The sequence below is a fragment of the Alligator mississippiensis genome, chromosome 7, assembly GCF_030867095.1.
Source record: "Alligator mississippiensis isolate rAllMis1 chromosome 7, rAllMis1, whole genome shotgun sequence".
Taxonomy (NCBI): domain Eukaryota; kingdom Metazoa; phylum Chordata; order Crocodylia; family Alligatoridae; genus Alligator; species Alligator mississippiensis.
Genome location: NC_081830.1, coordinates 66,041,580 through 66,056,168, shown reverse-complemented (window position 1 = coordinate 66,056,168; position 14,589 = coordinate 66,041,580). Strand labels below are relative to the sequence as shown.

The window sequence follows — 14,589 nt, the reverse complement described above, 5'->3', positions numbered from 1 at the left end:
GAGTTTTCATCACGGCTACTGCCTCTCCTCCTGGGCAGTCCTTAACTTTTATAGACCTTATGACCTTATTTACCTGGTCCAATGGAGGCCAGCACCTGTTGGCTGCCAGCCAACCAATTTGAAATGCATTGCTGGTTACTGGGCAGGGTCTTTAGCCCCCTCCCAGCCAGGTTGGCATTGCTTAGAACAATAGGGAACATATGTGATGCCAGCCATGTAGGCAGAGGGAGTAGGTTCCCCCCACCTCCCTCAGGAATGTATCCAACTTAGGCTACCTAAAGAGATGGGATGTCTGCCCTCTGCAGGGCCCATGTTAACCAAATTGTCACAGAACAGGGTTTTCGGGGAGAGATAGAGGTGGCATTCTGCCACAACCCATACCTTTGTTTTAAGATGTTTTTTCTTTGTGTATATACATATAAGGATACTATTGCACATTACTTCTTGCCTCCTAGTACATGGTGCTATATGATTCATGCTACTTAGTGTGTATGATAGAATGACAAGAGAGTGAAACGGCAAATTAAAATATCTCCAACTGTTAGAGTCCCAGCTGAAGTATTCATATTGCCTATACTTCAACATGGTTGAACTGTCCAAATACCATATTTATTCAAATATAAGATTCCCTCTCCCTCCCCTCCCCCCCCCCCCCGCATGGAAAAAAGCCCCATGCCTTATATTTGCATACCAGCAACCCCACCCCCCTTAAATACACTGGCTATTGTTAAACTGCTGCTAGAATCAGCATGTGCTTAGTCATGGACGCTAACTATGAAGTTAACTGAATGCAGCCCATGAGGAACATGGCCATAAAACGCATGACCCATACTGGGAAAACAGGCTGATGGAAACTTTATTTTGTTTCCCTTTAAAATTTGGGCACTTGTTTCCTCAGGAGGGAACAAGCACTGCGTCTGGACGTACTACAATACCAGGTCAGCGCTCAGAGAGGCTGAAGCTCAAAAATGTTAAGGGGAACATATCAGAAGCCTAATTTAGTACAGCCCATCTGAATAAGATATAGTGCCCGCTTTGCTCAGCCTCCCTCAACGCCAACTTTTTCAAGTCACGATGAACCACTACATAAAATACATTTCAACTTCCTCTTCACTCCCACAGCTGAGCAGAGTCTTTCTTTCCCATTTCCAATGATTCCTATTTCTTCAGCAGCCTTAAATGTCTGGCAAACATCACCAAACTTCCATGTAGCTGAGAGGCTCTGCTGCCCCCTCTGTCAGCCTGTTGAATGTGATTAGTGTGGCCCCACCCTCTCTGGGGTGGCGACAGATCATGCAGCCCTGTTCCTCACCTGTGTATGAAGTTTGGAGGGTCCCAGGACTTGTGAAAAGAGCAACTAGTTTTAGTTGTGAGTGAGGGCCTAGTTAGCATATGGATCTTTTGTAGGGGTATCTGGAATGCACACACATACTGAGCAGTGCTGAGCTGTGGGGTCACCATGGCTTGACATGTTGTTGACTCTGCTAAGGCCCAGCCCAATGAACTATGTAAGTTATGAACCTTTTGGCTCTGAACTATCATGCACAGTTTGTACTATGTATAAATAGGTATAGAAGTGGTGCTCAGAAGTGCATTTATGGAATACCTGTGCTGAAATTTGCAGCAGTCAGTGTTGGGGCCAGAGTTAGACTGCCAGCAGTCTCCTGTTCCCTCTGCAGTTTCTACCCTCCCCACTTGCTGTCACATGCAGCTCACTTCCACATTGTGCTTGTGGAGGGAACAGAGCCTGGGCAGGGTCTGACAGTAAGGGGTGGCAGGAAAGCTGTAGGGGGGAGAAGTTGGGGTGGGAGGTAGAGGGCAAGAGGGCTAGCTGATGCCCCCCGCTCTCCCACCAGCCACTTTCCCAGCTATAGTGTGGGAAGGGGATGAATTCAAGACAACATTCCAATAATTAGATTCTACACCTGGAAAAATATAACAAATTTATACATTTTCCATATATAGAATCTAGAATAGAATTTTGGGGAGTTGTCTTATATTTGTTATCTTGTATTGCAGTAAATATGGTAGGTGACCCTGAACAATTTTCAGCAAAAATAACAGCTGCCAATTTCACACTTAAACATGCTATTAGAGTTTCTTCTAGCAATACTGGGTGCAGGCTCTAAAAGCCTTTTCTTAAATGCCAAGCATTTTATAAGTTGTGATAAAGTGGTGTTATAATGGGTTTAATTAATTAAAAAATATGGATATTGCATTCATCTTGCTTCTGTGCAAGATATTTGTTAGAAGAATTCCTTATAAATACACTGTATGGTGTTTAAAAGTAAAGAATTTAATTAAAATGGCATTTTAAAGTTTTTATTTGTAGCCATGATGTTGCTGCAAAGTGCAATATTTTGTGACAAGGGAAGAATAGACTTAATTATCATCAAAAGAACCTGACTAGTTAATGCTAAAACAAAATATTTAAATATTAAACAGTTATATTCTTCATCTAATTGCTAATAATATTCAGGATATTTTAAATGGTCCTACTTTTAGAGAACTTTTTTAAAAACTCCACTTTTAGAAGGCAAAAATTATGTTGGTGTTTCTCAGAGTAATGGCAAACTCAGAAATGTCAATTCTCAGTCAAGACAAACAAAACTCTTGGGTTAGAGGTGATATCTTTTATTAGACCAACTACATAGTAGCAAAAAAAATATCTTTATTTGCAAGCTTTTGGGTCCAAACACCCTTCCTTCAGGCTGAGGAGAATTCAAGGACTGTAAAAGTTCTCCCAGGTAAAAAAGAAACTGCATTTTACACAGGGGATGTAGAGGGTGGAATTTTTTCCCCTGGGTTACTCCGAGTCCTTTTGTGAGAGCGCTGCTCTTTGATATGTTGATTAGGCAAGGCTTCATCCCTGGAGGTGTCTGGTGTCGGTCAGGGAAGTGAAAAATTCCTCTTTCTTGGTTAGCAATGAAGTTTACATTTCCAAGCGGCTAACGTATTTTAGCCGTTTGGAAATGTAAAGTTCACTGCTAACCAAGAAAGAGGAATTTTTCACCTCCCAGACTGACATCCACGGATGAAGCCAGCCTAATCAACATATCAAAGAACAACTCTCTCCCAAAAGGACTTGAGTAAGCCAGGGGAAAAAAACTTCCACCCTCTACCTCCCTTGTGCAAAATGAAGTTTTTTTTCTACCTGGGAGAACTTTTCCAATCCTTGAATTCTCCTCAGCCTGAAGAAAGGTGTTTGGACCTGAAAGCTTGCAAAGAAAGACATTTTTGTGGCTACTATTTAGTTGGTCTAATAAAAGATGTCGCCTCTAACCCAAGAGTTTTGTTTGTCTATATTTCTTAGACCAACGCAGCTACAGCTTATATCCCTGAAGATTCATTCAAAACAATCACAGAAAATTCTCACTACAGATATGCAAAATGCCAGACTGCTGCACAGACTGAAAGTTTTCTTTTTAGCAGTACTATAAAATAGCTTTAAGGGTTTCTTAAAGTTTTTAAATGATTAAATACTCTATTGATTACTCTATCAACAGAACAAGTATAGAAGACAGCAGTAATACAAACTGTCCCACTCCATCATCCTGCCAATAAGTCTCTACTCTGTCTATAGAAACCAGGCCACATTTGGCTTGTAGCACTCAAGCAACTCCTAGTTTATTATGTTTTGGCATCTGGGGATAATTCAGCTTCCATGACAACTTAACCCTTCTTCTCTGAGTTATAGACAAGCATTGGCTACGATTGCAGGGAAAAAGGATTAGAGACCGTGATATGAACATCTGTCTCAACTCATTTCACATAGGCCCCCAGAAATGCTATCAGATAGCAAGGGTGTACTTGGTAAAATCAGATAGCAGTGCCTTTCAGCTACTTTTGCCCTGGGCCAAATAATGACCAGCAATGTAAAACATCTTCTGCAATTCTAATTATTTGTGTTTACTCAACATTCAAAAATTAATCTCTTGTCTAATAATATTGCAAGTTGATGAATTACCTGTCAAAACTGCTTTGCTTAAAGTTTTTATTTGTCGAAAAATCTCTTCTTTCAGTGTAGTCCAGCTATCTAGATTATTAGCCACTACTTGTTTAATACTGTCTAGCTCAGTTCTAACAAAGAGAAGTAATGAAAGAGCCTCGTGCAGAGTTAACCGGTGGTTCTCCAATATTCTTCTGCAAAAAAAGGAAAATAGGTTGACAATATCGCTCATTAGAAGACAGAGAACAAATACCAATAGTTGTCAAAGTGTAGCTATTGTATTAACCAGGAAGCCTGCTAAATACTTTTCCTTAGGTCACATTTTAAAATATAGCTTGCTACTATTATTCAGTATAACAAATAGAGTTAAACATTTAACATATTTGTCAGGCAATATCAAGCAAAGGAGTATTTCTTCCTCCTTTGTTTTTACTTCAAACCTAATTTATGTACAAATGCAGACAAATGTAAATAAAACAGACAAAGCAAATGTCCTATGATTCTTTTTCAAAAGTTCTGACATGGATTTGTGTATGTACTCAAAGTCTTCTTAGGCAATCATCAGGAAGAAACACAGAACTGCAGCTATGTTTCAAATGTTACAATATCCCAAGAACAACTGGCTTTAACTCTGTTGTTAACTTATTCTGTTGAGATTAACGTCAAAAGTTCCAACAATATGCATTAGTCTCTTTCCAGTTTCATTTGCTAACAAAACATCTTAACATGTGCTGAGAAACAACAAAGTTTCCAACATTTTTTCTCAAGTATTAGTTCTTGCCAGGATGCTTACAATTCTACTGGGTCTAGTTACTGACTGCACCCCACTTTTTCACAGAAAACAGATATTTTGCATTACCTTTTGGGAAGTCTTACCTGAACAGCTGCAACTGCTTATATGCGACTTCCTTCTCTTCTTGGAAACATCTCAAATCCCCATTTAGATTTTGCAATTCATCTTGTTTGTTTTTCAACTGCAGGGTTAGATTTTGTATTCTATAAAAGTAAATAAAAGAATTATAGTAATAGTATTTGCTCAACTAAAATCTACACATTCTGTTTTTTGCACTGATATAACTACTTTTCATTTTAGAAACTGCATTCTTTAAGATAAGAGGTATGGTGTCTTCAAGTAGAGAGAAATGGGAAATCTCTAGTCATTTGAAATGTTCCCTTATACTATTCAATAAAACTTGAATCTACTGAATTTTTGTGTCAGGTTCTTGCTTGCCTATGAATCATTGCTGTATTATTGTTATGACCATAAAAAGAGGTGGATGCGTTGTGCAGTTTATTGGGGTAATTTAATTAACAGCTATGTAGTCAACTTAGATTTGGCCCCAAATTTAGATTTAACAAGAACAAACTTTTGTAAAACATAAATATTTCCATAATTTTACGATAAAAATGCTGCAAAAATAAGATATATATATCATTGTATGTATATTTACAGGCACAACTATTCCCCTGCTGTGTTTGCAAACTAACTACTACAACACAAAGAAACTTAGCCATAATGCGTTAACTTTACTTTAGATACTGGTAAACAGTTTTAGTCACAAGTAAACTGGAATATTAAAATTCTTAAAATTTTAATAACAAAGTTGGTGTTAGTAGCTTTTGTAAGAACGTGTCTCTTTGCAATTAATAACTTTAAACTTCTGTTACTAATATTATATTCCACCTATGTCATACAACAAGTTTCAAACACTGCATAAACACATACAAAAAAAATTAATACGGATTTAAAACCTACGTGAAAGCTACAATACTTTAAAATATTTCTGTTTCATAAATCTGAGTCCCGAAAGAAAAAAGGACTTGAAAATGGAAGCAACTTTTAACATGCATCTTCTGTGACAGCCTCCTTCAGTAATATATATACACCAAAAAATTCTTCTTAATTTAGCACTAAGGTTTTTTCCAATGCATTTCCTATCAATACAATCACTAAAACAAAGATAAAATAATTAGTTAACCCAACATTAACATCTGTAACAACCTCAGCTCATACCCCTTAACACCTGAACCATGGGCATGACAGCAACTACTTTCTCATGGTGCCTCCTATGAGTAGCTGTAAAGAGAAACTAAGAGTGCTGACAGATGAACAGTTTCACATAAAGTGCCATGAGTTACAGCAACTCTCTCCCTCCCCCCCACTGACCAATAGATGTTCACTCTTTGGTTGGGGAGGGTGGAAATGGAGTTCTACTTTGAAGCCAATCTAGCGGAGAGAGGCTGTGTGTCTGCAGCCTCTCTCCCATAGCCTGCCCCCCCTCCTCCCCCCCCCCCCCGCCAGCTCCAGTGCTGTCTGCAGCTGCAGGACTGGGGGGGGAGGGGGAGCTCCAGTCTGGGGTTTGCCCAGCTTCCACTGGAGGGGGGGGGTGGATTGGAGGCCCCATCTCAGGGGTGGGGGCTCCAATCCACCCATCCCTTCCCTCCATCGGAGGCTGGGCAAACCTCAAAGCAAGCTCCCTCCACTCTCCCATCCTCCCTCTCCCATCCTACAAACATCACAGGGGCAGGGACAAACATTAGTTAATGAAGGCACTCCACTTTGGAATGCCATCTGAACCCTCATGAAATAAGGGTTAATTTGTTGTGTGATTGGGCACTTTTTAAAGTGCTCTGCAGCCATGTACTTCTGTCAGGGCACAGCTGTAGAGTGCTTTCAAGGGATCAATTGTGTGACAAATATCACTTTTGTCAGCACCCTAAAAGTCACTACTAAGGCAGCCAGACTTTCAATTTGTCCAATTTCAATACATTATACTTGCCAATTTTGATATACTAACTACAAGATGAGCCAAAGTAACCTCTCCTATCTATAAGGGAAAAGCTTGACTGGTCTTCAACTTAATGTTGAAGGCTATTCATCACTCAGATCAGTGCTGGAACACATCACCAGGGAAATTCATTCTTTCTACACTACAGGAAACACAAATGGAGTAGCTGAGGAAGATGAAGCTCTCAGATGACACCCTTGCAGACTCTATAGCCAGCAATATCTATGGCTTTGCTACTGTCATCAGAAACAGCCTGCCATATATGCCCAAGGGACATAACACCTCCCAGAGCACAATAGAATGGAATGCTGCCCAGGTCAATGATATAAACACTGTCAACATATACAGGCCCCACCTTCCATCTTGTCAATGACATCCCTGACTATTCATGACTACATCAATATATGTAAGAGACTTCAACTGACAATATTAAGATTGGGGGCACTCCGTTAACAGTAGCAACAGAGACAATTTTTGTCTCTGGGCAAGCCTGAATAATATAACCTTCATATATGACTCAAAGGAGCCATGTACCATCCACTCTGGATGACGAACATTCAAACAAACTCAGATCTTGTCTGTTGGAAGCACATCTTGAGTAAAATACTGATAAGAAAAGTACTTGAAAACAATACCATAACAAGGAAGTTTGGTGCCCAGGGCAAGCCCACAGCAGCAGGCCACCCTCACTCCACACACAGATCTGGGGAGCACACCCCCCTCAGTGTTTGCCTGGGGGTGCACACAGCAGCAGGAGCTGCGCCCCCCCAAATAAGCCACTGATGGCTCTGTCCCGCACCCCGCCCTGGCTGGGCAGAACCTATTAGCACCTCTTCACTTTGGCACCCAGGGCAGTCACCCCGCTCTCCTCCCGCTTGTTAATGTACTGTTTGACAAATTTCCATCACTCCAGTACAGACCCTCCCTCATAAGTACTGACAACATGATTTTTCAGCCCACACCATCCAGACCAACTGCAAGATGAACCTTTTGGAGGGCAAACTGGCAGAAATACCAAAGGCTGACCAACAGGAGAGCAAAACAAATAGAGGATCCATCAGAAACCAACAATGATCAAGGCTACAAAACATTTACAAGCTGCCTAACTGAAATAGCCAAACTCTACGTACCTAGAGGCTATAGAAGCGACTCTATGCCATGCTGCAACAAGCAGTTCGAACAGGTCTTTAACATCATTAAGCAATGTAATAACCCTACAACCATAAAAAGAACTAGAGAACTAACTACCACACTGAACAATATAAAAAAGGAGAGATGTTTCACTACCATAGAAGGATTGGATATGAGCCACTTGAGCAGACAAGCATGGAGCATCGTTAACCACCTTACAGGCAAAGGCACCAAAAAACAACAGTTTGTTGTTGTAAGTCCTGTGTCAGCCAACTCCGTCACGAAAATACTATGCAACAGCAGAAAGTACTGTAACCCAAGCAAGCAACACAGAAATGATTAATCGTCTGATTCATGAACAACTTAAATCACCCTATGTCAACCTTAATTTAACCACCTCTATTTCTGACAATGAGTTTGACACAGCTATTCAAGTGATCAAGATTGGCAAAGCTGCTGGACCAGATAAAATATTCCCAGAATTCATTACCAAGCTCAGAACCAAAATGAAAAAATGGCTTCAGAAATGCACGTATAAATGTCTAGAAAGTAACAGACTTCCAAAAATATCGAGAAAAGCTGATGTCATTGCTATTCTGAAACCCAATAAACCACCAGAGGATCCAGAGAGATACCGACCCATCTCACTACTCTGCATTACATACAAACTCATGGAGTGCATAATCCTGAATAGAATAAAGAACATCACTGACCCCCCAGCTACCAAAAACAGAAGCTGTTTTTTGGACAAAGTATTGTACTACTGACCAAGTTACACTACTTACATCTCACATAGAAAGCAGATTTGAAATGAGGCAGAAAACAGGCACAGGCTTTATCGACCTCACAACACCCATGACATTGTATGGCATCAAGGCCACAAATATAAAGTGAACTCTGTGATACCTGACTGCAAGCTATGAGCTTTCATCACTAACATGATCTCTAGCAGATCATTCAAACTCACTACCAGCCAAGAAGAAAAAGCAGAGTACAAACTCTGAAGAATGGAGTCCCCCAAGTGTCAGTACTAGCACCAATACCTTTCAGTGTATATACCTCAAACTTCCTGCATATTGCATCTAAGTGATACACATACGCTGATGATGTTGCCGTAGTAGCCCAAGGAATAGACATGACAGAACTGGAAAAGACACTGAACACTTACACTGAACTCATCACTGACTATCTCCACAAGTGGTGCTTAAAGTTGTGCATCAATAAATCAGTATCTTCACTCTTTCACCTGGACAATCGCTGAGCCGCAAGCACACTGAATATCAGAGTAAGCAACCACATCCCTCTCCATGAGCATACTCTAACCTACCTAGGAGTAACATTAGATCGTTTCCTCACCTATAAACTTCATATTCAAAAGGTCAGAAGTAAAGTCTCAGCACAGGTAGCAATCTTAAGATGTTTAGCCAGCATGACATGGGTGTCAACTTCAAAGTACTCAGAACCATCATACTTGCAATGGTATGAATACCCTAGCAGAATACTGTGCTCCTGTACAGTTCAGAAGTTGTCACTAAAAGTTCAACACTGTACTTAACAGTGTGCTGAGACTCATAACAGGCTGCATAATTCACACACACATAGATGTACCCCATGCACTCCTGGGCATTAGACCAAGTGATAAAGGAAGACGGACCCTAACATGATTACTGACAATAGAGGCAAGAGATGACAAAAATACTTGCTCCATCAACTGTTAACTGAAGACTCAAACAGCTGGAGGCTTAAGAGGCTTAAAAGTAGTAAACAATTTATACATGAAGCCCACAAGCTCCTGGAAGAGATTCGGGACACTGAACCAAACCAAACCTGTTGCACCAGGATGGGTCCTGTGTGCATGGGCCCTACCTGGGCCAGTTCCATGTATGTAAGACCTGGCCAGCAAGACACGCAGTCCCTGCAAGTAGCACAGGGCCCCAGATGACAACTGTGCACCTTTGGGGAGCTCTGGTCCACTTGGGTTGTCACCCAGGGCCCCGCACCACTGCAGCAGGGCTTTGGCCCCTGCGGGGGCTCTGGGCCCTGCAGGGGGAGGGCTGTAGCCCCTCTGAGGGGGCTTTGGTCCTTGCAGGGGGGGTTATGGGCCCTGCAGGGGGGGTTGTAGCACTTGCGGAGGGAGGGAACTCTGGCCCCTGTGGGGGGGCAGTCCATGGGCTGTGTGGGGGGGTCTGCACCCTGCAGGCGGCAGGGGACCCACCCCTCCTGAGCAGCCCCCCCATGCCCCCCACACCCACAGGTCCCCCCACAATCTCCCCACAAACCCCATACCCCCAAGCCACCCCCACAAACCCCCCACCCACGTACCTGGTCCTGTGAGTCTGGAGTGAGGGGATTAGGGCAGAGGGCAGGCTATGGGTTGAGAGTGAGGGGCAAGGGCAGAGGCAGGGAACTGGCATATCAGTGCTGCTCAGCGCTGCACATCCTGGTGAGTAAAGTGGGTAGGGGCAGCTCTGGTTTTTCTATGACAAAAAAGCCAAAAGTAAATGCCAAAGTGTATAGATATTTAGAATTTATTTTATTATGATGATAGAGGCACTGGTAGGCTTCCAAACTGCTTTAAACTTGTAAATATATCAATAAAACATTGCCCAGCTGATTTCTCTCCATATAGTGGCATTTCATTTTAATACCGAAAGAACACTATTTTGGGTATTTTAATGAAAGAAATTGGGTTTATCACAGAATTTGCAATTTTTAAACAGGAAACACCAGGATCTCTGCTGGTGAGAAGTGGCAAGACCCAGGCAGAGGAACCTGTCCAGGGCCAGCACTGGGGGCCCAGCTGGAGGGCAGATGAGGTGGCTGACCTGTTGGCCATTTGGGGCCAAGAAGACACACTTGGACAGTTCAAAGTGGGCCACCACAAGGAGCACATCTTCTGAGCAATAACTGCCCAGGTGGCAGAGCGGGGGCACCCCATCCGGGTCTGGCAGGCATGGAGCCATGAGGCTGAAGGTCCAAGGGGGTGGATGCTGTCACAGATGGCAGCAGGTCACAGCCATGCAACAGCCCCCACTGCCAGACTGCTGCAGTGAATAGAGGAGGCAGGGGACACTCCAGGTCACGGCTGCTTCAGTAGTCCAGCTGGCACAAGGGGTAGCATCCCCAGATACCAACTGGCTGAGCTCCTGAAGGCAAGCAGCCCTGAGCTGTTCATCAGAGCAGGTTTTTATACTGCTGGGACCAGCACAGGTGCTGACCCCAAGGTCTAGCTCCCCCTGGCTGCAGCTCCAAGAGGAGCTGGCCAGGGTTATTTTGCCCCAAGTGGCATAACTTGAGCCACACCGAAGTGCACATCCAGGCATGTGCGCTGCAGCAAAAATCCCTGGCTCAAATTTGTGCTGCTCCTATTTGAGCTGCCACAAGCACACGTGCCTGCATGTATGGACACACCCTCTGGATTTATCTTGTGAATCATGTTTGCACACTTAACAGTAACACCATGGGGCACCCTTGAAAGGATCTCAAGGTATCCTGGCTGAGAATCACTGATCTAAGGATTAATTTATAATCAATAATCAGAGTGCGAAAGAGGACAATGATCCGGTAATCAGAAATGTTAGCATAGTTAAACTGCACACTTCAAGGGCTTGTAATGTTTTCATTACGAAGTTTTGGCATAGGAATAAATTCTGAAATGGAGTCTGTCAGAATCTGGACTGGCATGGGAATAAGAGAAACATCTCTAGCAAGTACAAACATATTGAAAGTATCATTTTCCTAGCTTTAAAATAAGACATTTCCATCGTAATCATCATCCTGGGTGGAGAAAAGATCCAAATGCAGCACAGATCAATGTTTTTGGTATGTTGGGAGCTGAGTGAGTGTTGTTGAATTTAGTTAGTGTGATAATTGTTCTAAATTCAAGATAAATGTGAGACGTAATTAAGCTCTTTTATGGAACAGACAGCTGAATCCAAAGAAGTCACCTTTAAAAATGCAAGCCACATGTTGGAATCTGAGCCACCTGGGTAGAGAGATTTGACTAAATACAAACACAAGGGTCTGGTAATTGTTTACGGTAATTGTGTGTGTGAGCAGGAAGCACAAGACAGACATGTATGCACACAGAAGGCAGCAAGGAAGCCCCAGCCACTGCCACAGAAGCATTTGCAGAATGACCCAAAGAAAGTCAGAAGATCCAGCTGTTTGCAGAATGTGCTGGCTGGAAAGTGGTGTTGAAATAAAAGCAAAGAAACTATCATTTAGCTCCTGTGTTCAGAGAAACAGGACTTTGTATACATTTTTTAAAATGTAATATGACTGCATTCAAGAAATATGTCACTCCATCATCAACATGAAACCAACTTGCGAGACCATAAAGATTGGCTTGCTGCTCTAGTGAAAAGGGGTAATTTTCTTAATCTGAAGAAATATAGTCAGAAATATAGTATCCACAGGATTAAACCAGGAAAATGGAAAGATCATTGGAAGGCCAGTAAGGGTAGTTCTCTTCCATCAAATTCAAGAACTACTTGGTCAGATGGAGAGAACTTGTCAAAACTCCTTTCAACCTGATTCTTGGTAAATTCATTTTTGGTTTTTCAATTCCATTTTCACTCATTTGGATTTGTGCATGTCCTGCTCCTTTTCTATTGTAAGTCTTTCTATCAATGGTTTACAGCGGTGGTTTTCAACCAGTGATCCACAGACCCCTGGGGGTCCACAGACTACGTCTAAAGGTCTTTGAAAAATGACGATGATCAATCAAAGTATGTGAATACCCACACTTACAATTCAAAGGGGTCTGCACCTCCATGCTAATTTTTTAGGAATCTGCAAATGAAAGAAGGTTGAAAACCTCTGCCTTACAACAATCCAACATTTCAAAGGAAAGAAGATGCTCCTTCCTTGCAGGAGCCACATTCTGTTTTGACAGCAGACCTAGCGATAGACCTAGGCAGGGTGTCATATGTGACAGTACAAAGTCCTAGTACCAGTTCACTAAGCTGATGCCAGGAGACTTTCCCAAGCACTTACGGCCATGCAGAGAATTATTTTGCTCGCTTTATAATCACTATTTTATGTGATTCATTTTTATGTGTTCTTCAGCCACTCTCCAGAAAAGGACTCTCAAGAGAAACAGATCGCCAATCCCTTATTCACACTATTGACCAGTTACAAAGGTAGCCTTATCAGCTTCATCCACATTACCTTTCATTGGAGCCACCTGCATGTGAGTAACTGTTTGCCCTTGAAAAAGACTCAAAATCTGGCCCACTGGTAACATTTCAAAGATAAAAGGGGCTCTAATTATTATTTCTTTTAAATTGCTTGTGGATTCCAATAATATAAAACGTTTCAAAGACAAGCAGAAAGAATACAGTAATTAAACCAACTTTCTTCATAAATTCCAGCATAAAGAAAAAAATCAGTTATCATCTTTGTGAGACGAGTCCTGTGGCATATGTTTATTGGCAAATAGAGCTTATATCAGCTAGTGCAGATCAGCAGCAAGCCACCCTGACCACGCTGGATTCTTTTCTAGCTATCTTTTTATTTCTCTCTTTTTAACAGATAGCTAGGAAGGAATAAGAGCATGTTAGAAGCTAAATTACTCCAAGAGGAAATATGAAACATATTTCATTTTGTCACTCACCTCAGCTTCTGCTCCATTTATTTTAGTCTAGATTGAAAACGAGATTACATTCTTGGACTCTCGGTTGCTCAATATGCAGGTGACAGAGGACTATGGTTTGTTTGTTTGTTTTAATGACTCTTTAAATTAATATTATTGATCTAGAGAAGTGCTAGATTGAGTGTACTGGAGACAGACTGATTTATTCAGATAACAGATATAACAGTCTGGAGCTGGGCAAGCATTTGTGAACTCTGGCTCACTTCAACAGAAGTTCATGCTCTGTATCTTATTTGGTTAGTCTGTAAAGTGTGTTTCTACCCTGCCTGACTTCAAGCATCTGTAATCCAGAAATGTGCACAATCTGCCTGCTAAGTATGCTTGGGAGGCATTCAGGTTGCCCTTGCGCACTCTGGCAAAAGTCTGTCTCTTAAAAGTTCTCTTTCTGCTTAGCTGTAAACGTTCTTTCTGCAACACGTGCAGCTTGATTTATAGTCTGTTCAGTGGGGCTACTAATTCTATACTGACATTTCAGTAACGTTTATCAGTTGCAGTTGAATGCCCACCTGAACAACCTTCATGGGTCTTGCTCATTTTAGAGTCAGTTCATTATTTTCATTTTACAAAACTATGAAAAAGCCACTCCACCATAACCAGCCACCAACTCACACCGAGGAAACATACTCTTACTTTGTATCATTAGCACTAGAACACAAAGAGTGTCCACTCTTGGCTAACTCTTTTTACCTTTGAACTGGGCTGTATCCTAAAAGTATTTCCTTATACTAAAGTTTCAGTGAAACAAAAGAAATAGAGGCTATTTAAAGGCTATTCTAATTTTCCATGTAATGCCAGGCTGCTATTAAATTTCTGTATCCTCAGGACATCATAGATATGAAAACTGCAAGCAATACTATTCTCTCTCTCTCTCATCACTCACAGCGTGTAAGGTTAACTCTAAAAAAAATCATAAACATCGACTAGTCTAAGTTTCTTGAAAAGGGTTAAACTACCAGAGAAACTCAAATCAGTTGTTTTGCTTTAGTCATAGTCACGTGACATGCATGCCACAGCAGCTGCAACAGGCAGTGCACTAAGCAACAGCCTGTGCTCACGAGAGTGTA

At 41.8% G+C, this 14,589-nt stretch overlaps 1 protein-coding gene across 4 annotated transcripts in view; it reads right to left on the bottom strand.

Moving 5' to 3' along the window:
* LEKR1 (leucine, glutamate and lysine rich 1) overlaps positions 1-14,589 on the bottom strand; it is a 146,631-nt gene that overhangs the window by 69,241 nt on the left and 62,801 nt on the right. For all 4 annotated transcript variants that reach the window (XM_019491840.2, XM_019491844.2, XM_059731063.1 and 1 more), the window contains 2 exons: positions 4,826-4,945; positions 3,968-4,143 (listed from right to left, as the gene is read on the bottom strand). In XM_019491840.2, the coding sequence (XP_019347385.1) occupies positions 3,968-4,143; positions 4,826-4,945 (296 nt within the window). The remainder of the gene's footprint in view (positions 1-3,967; positions 4,144-4,825; positions 4,946-14,589) is intronic.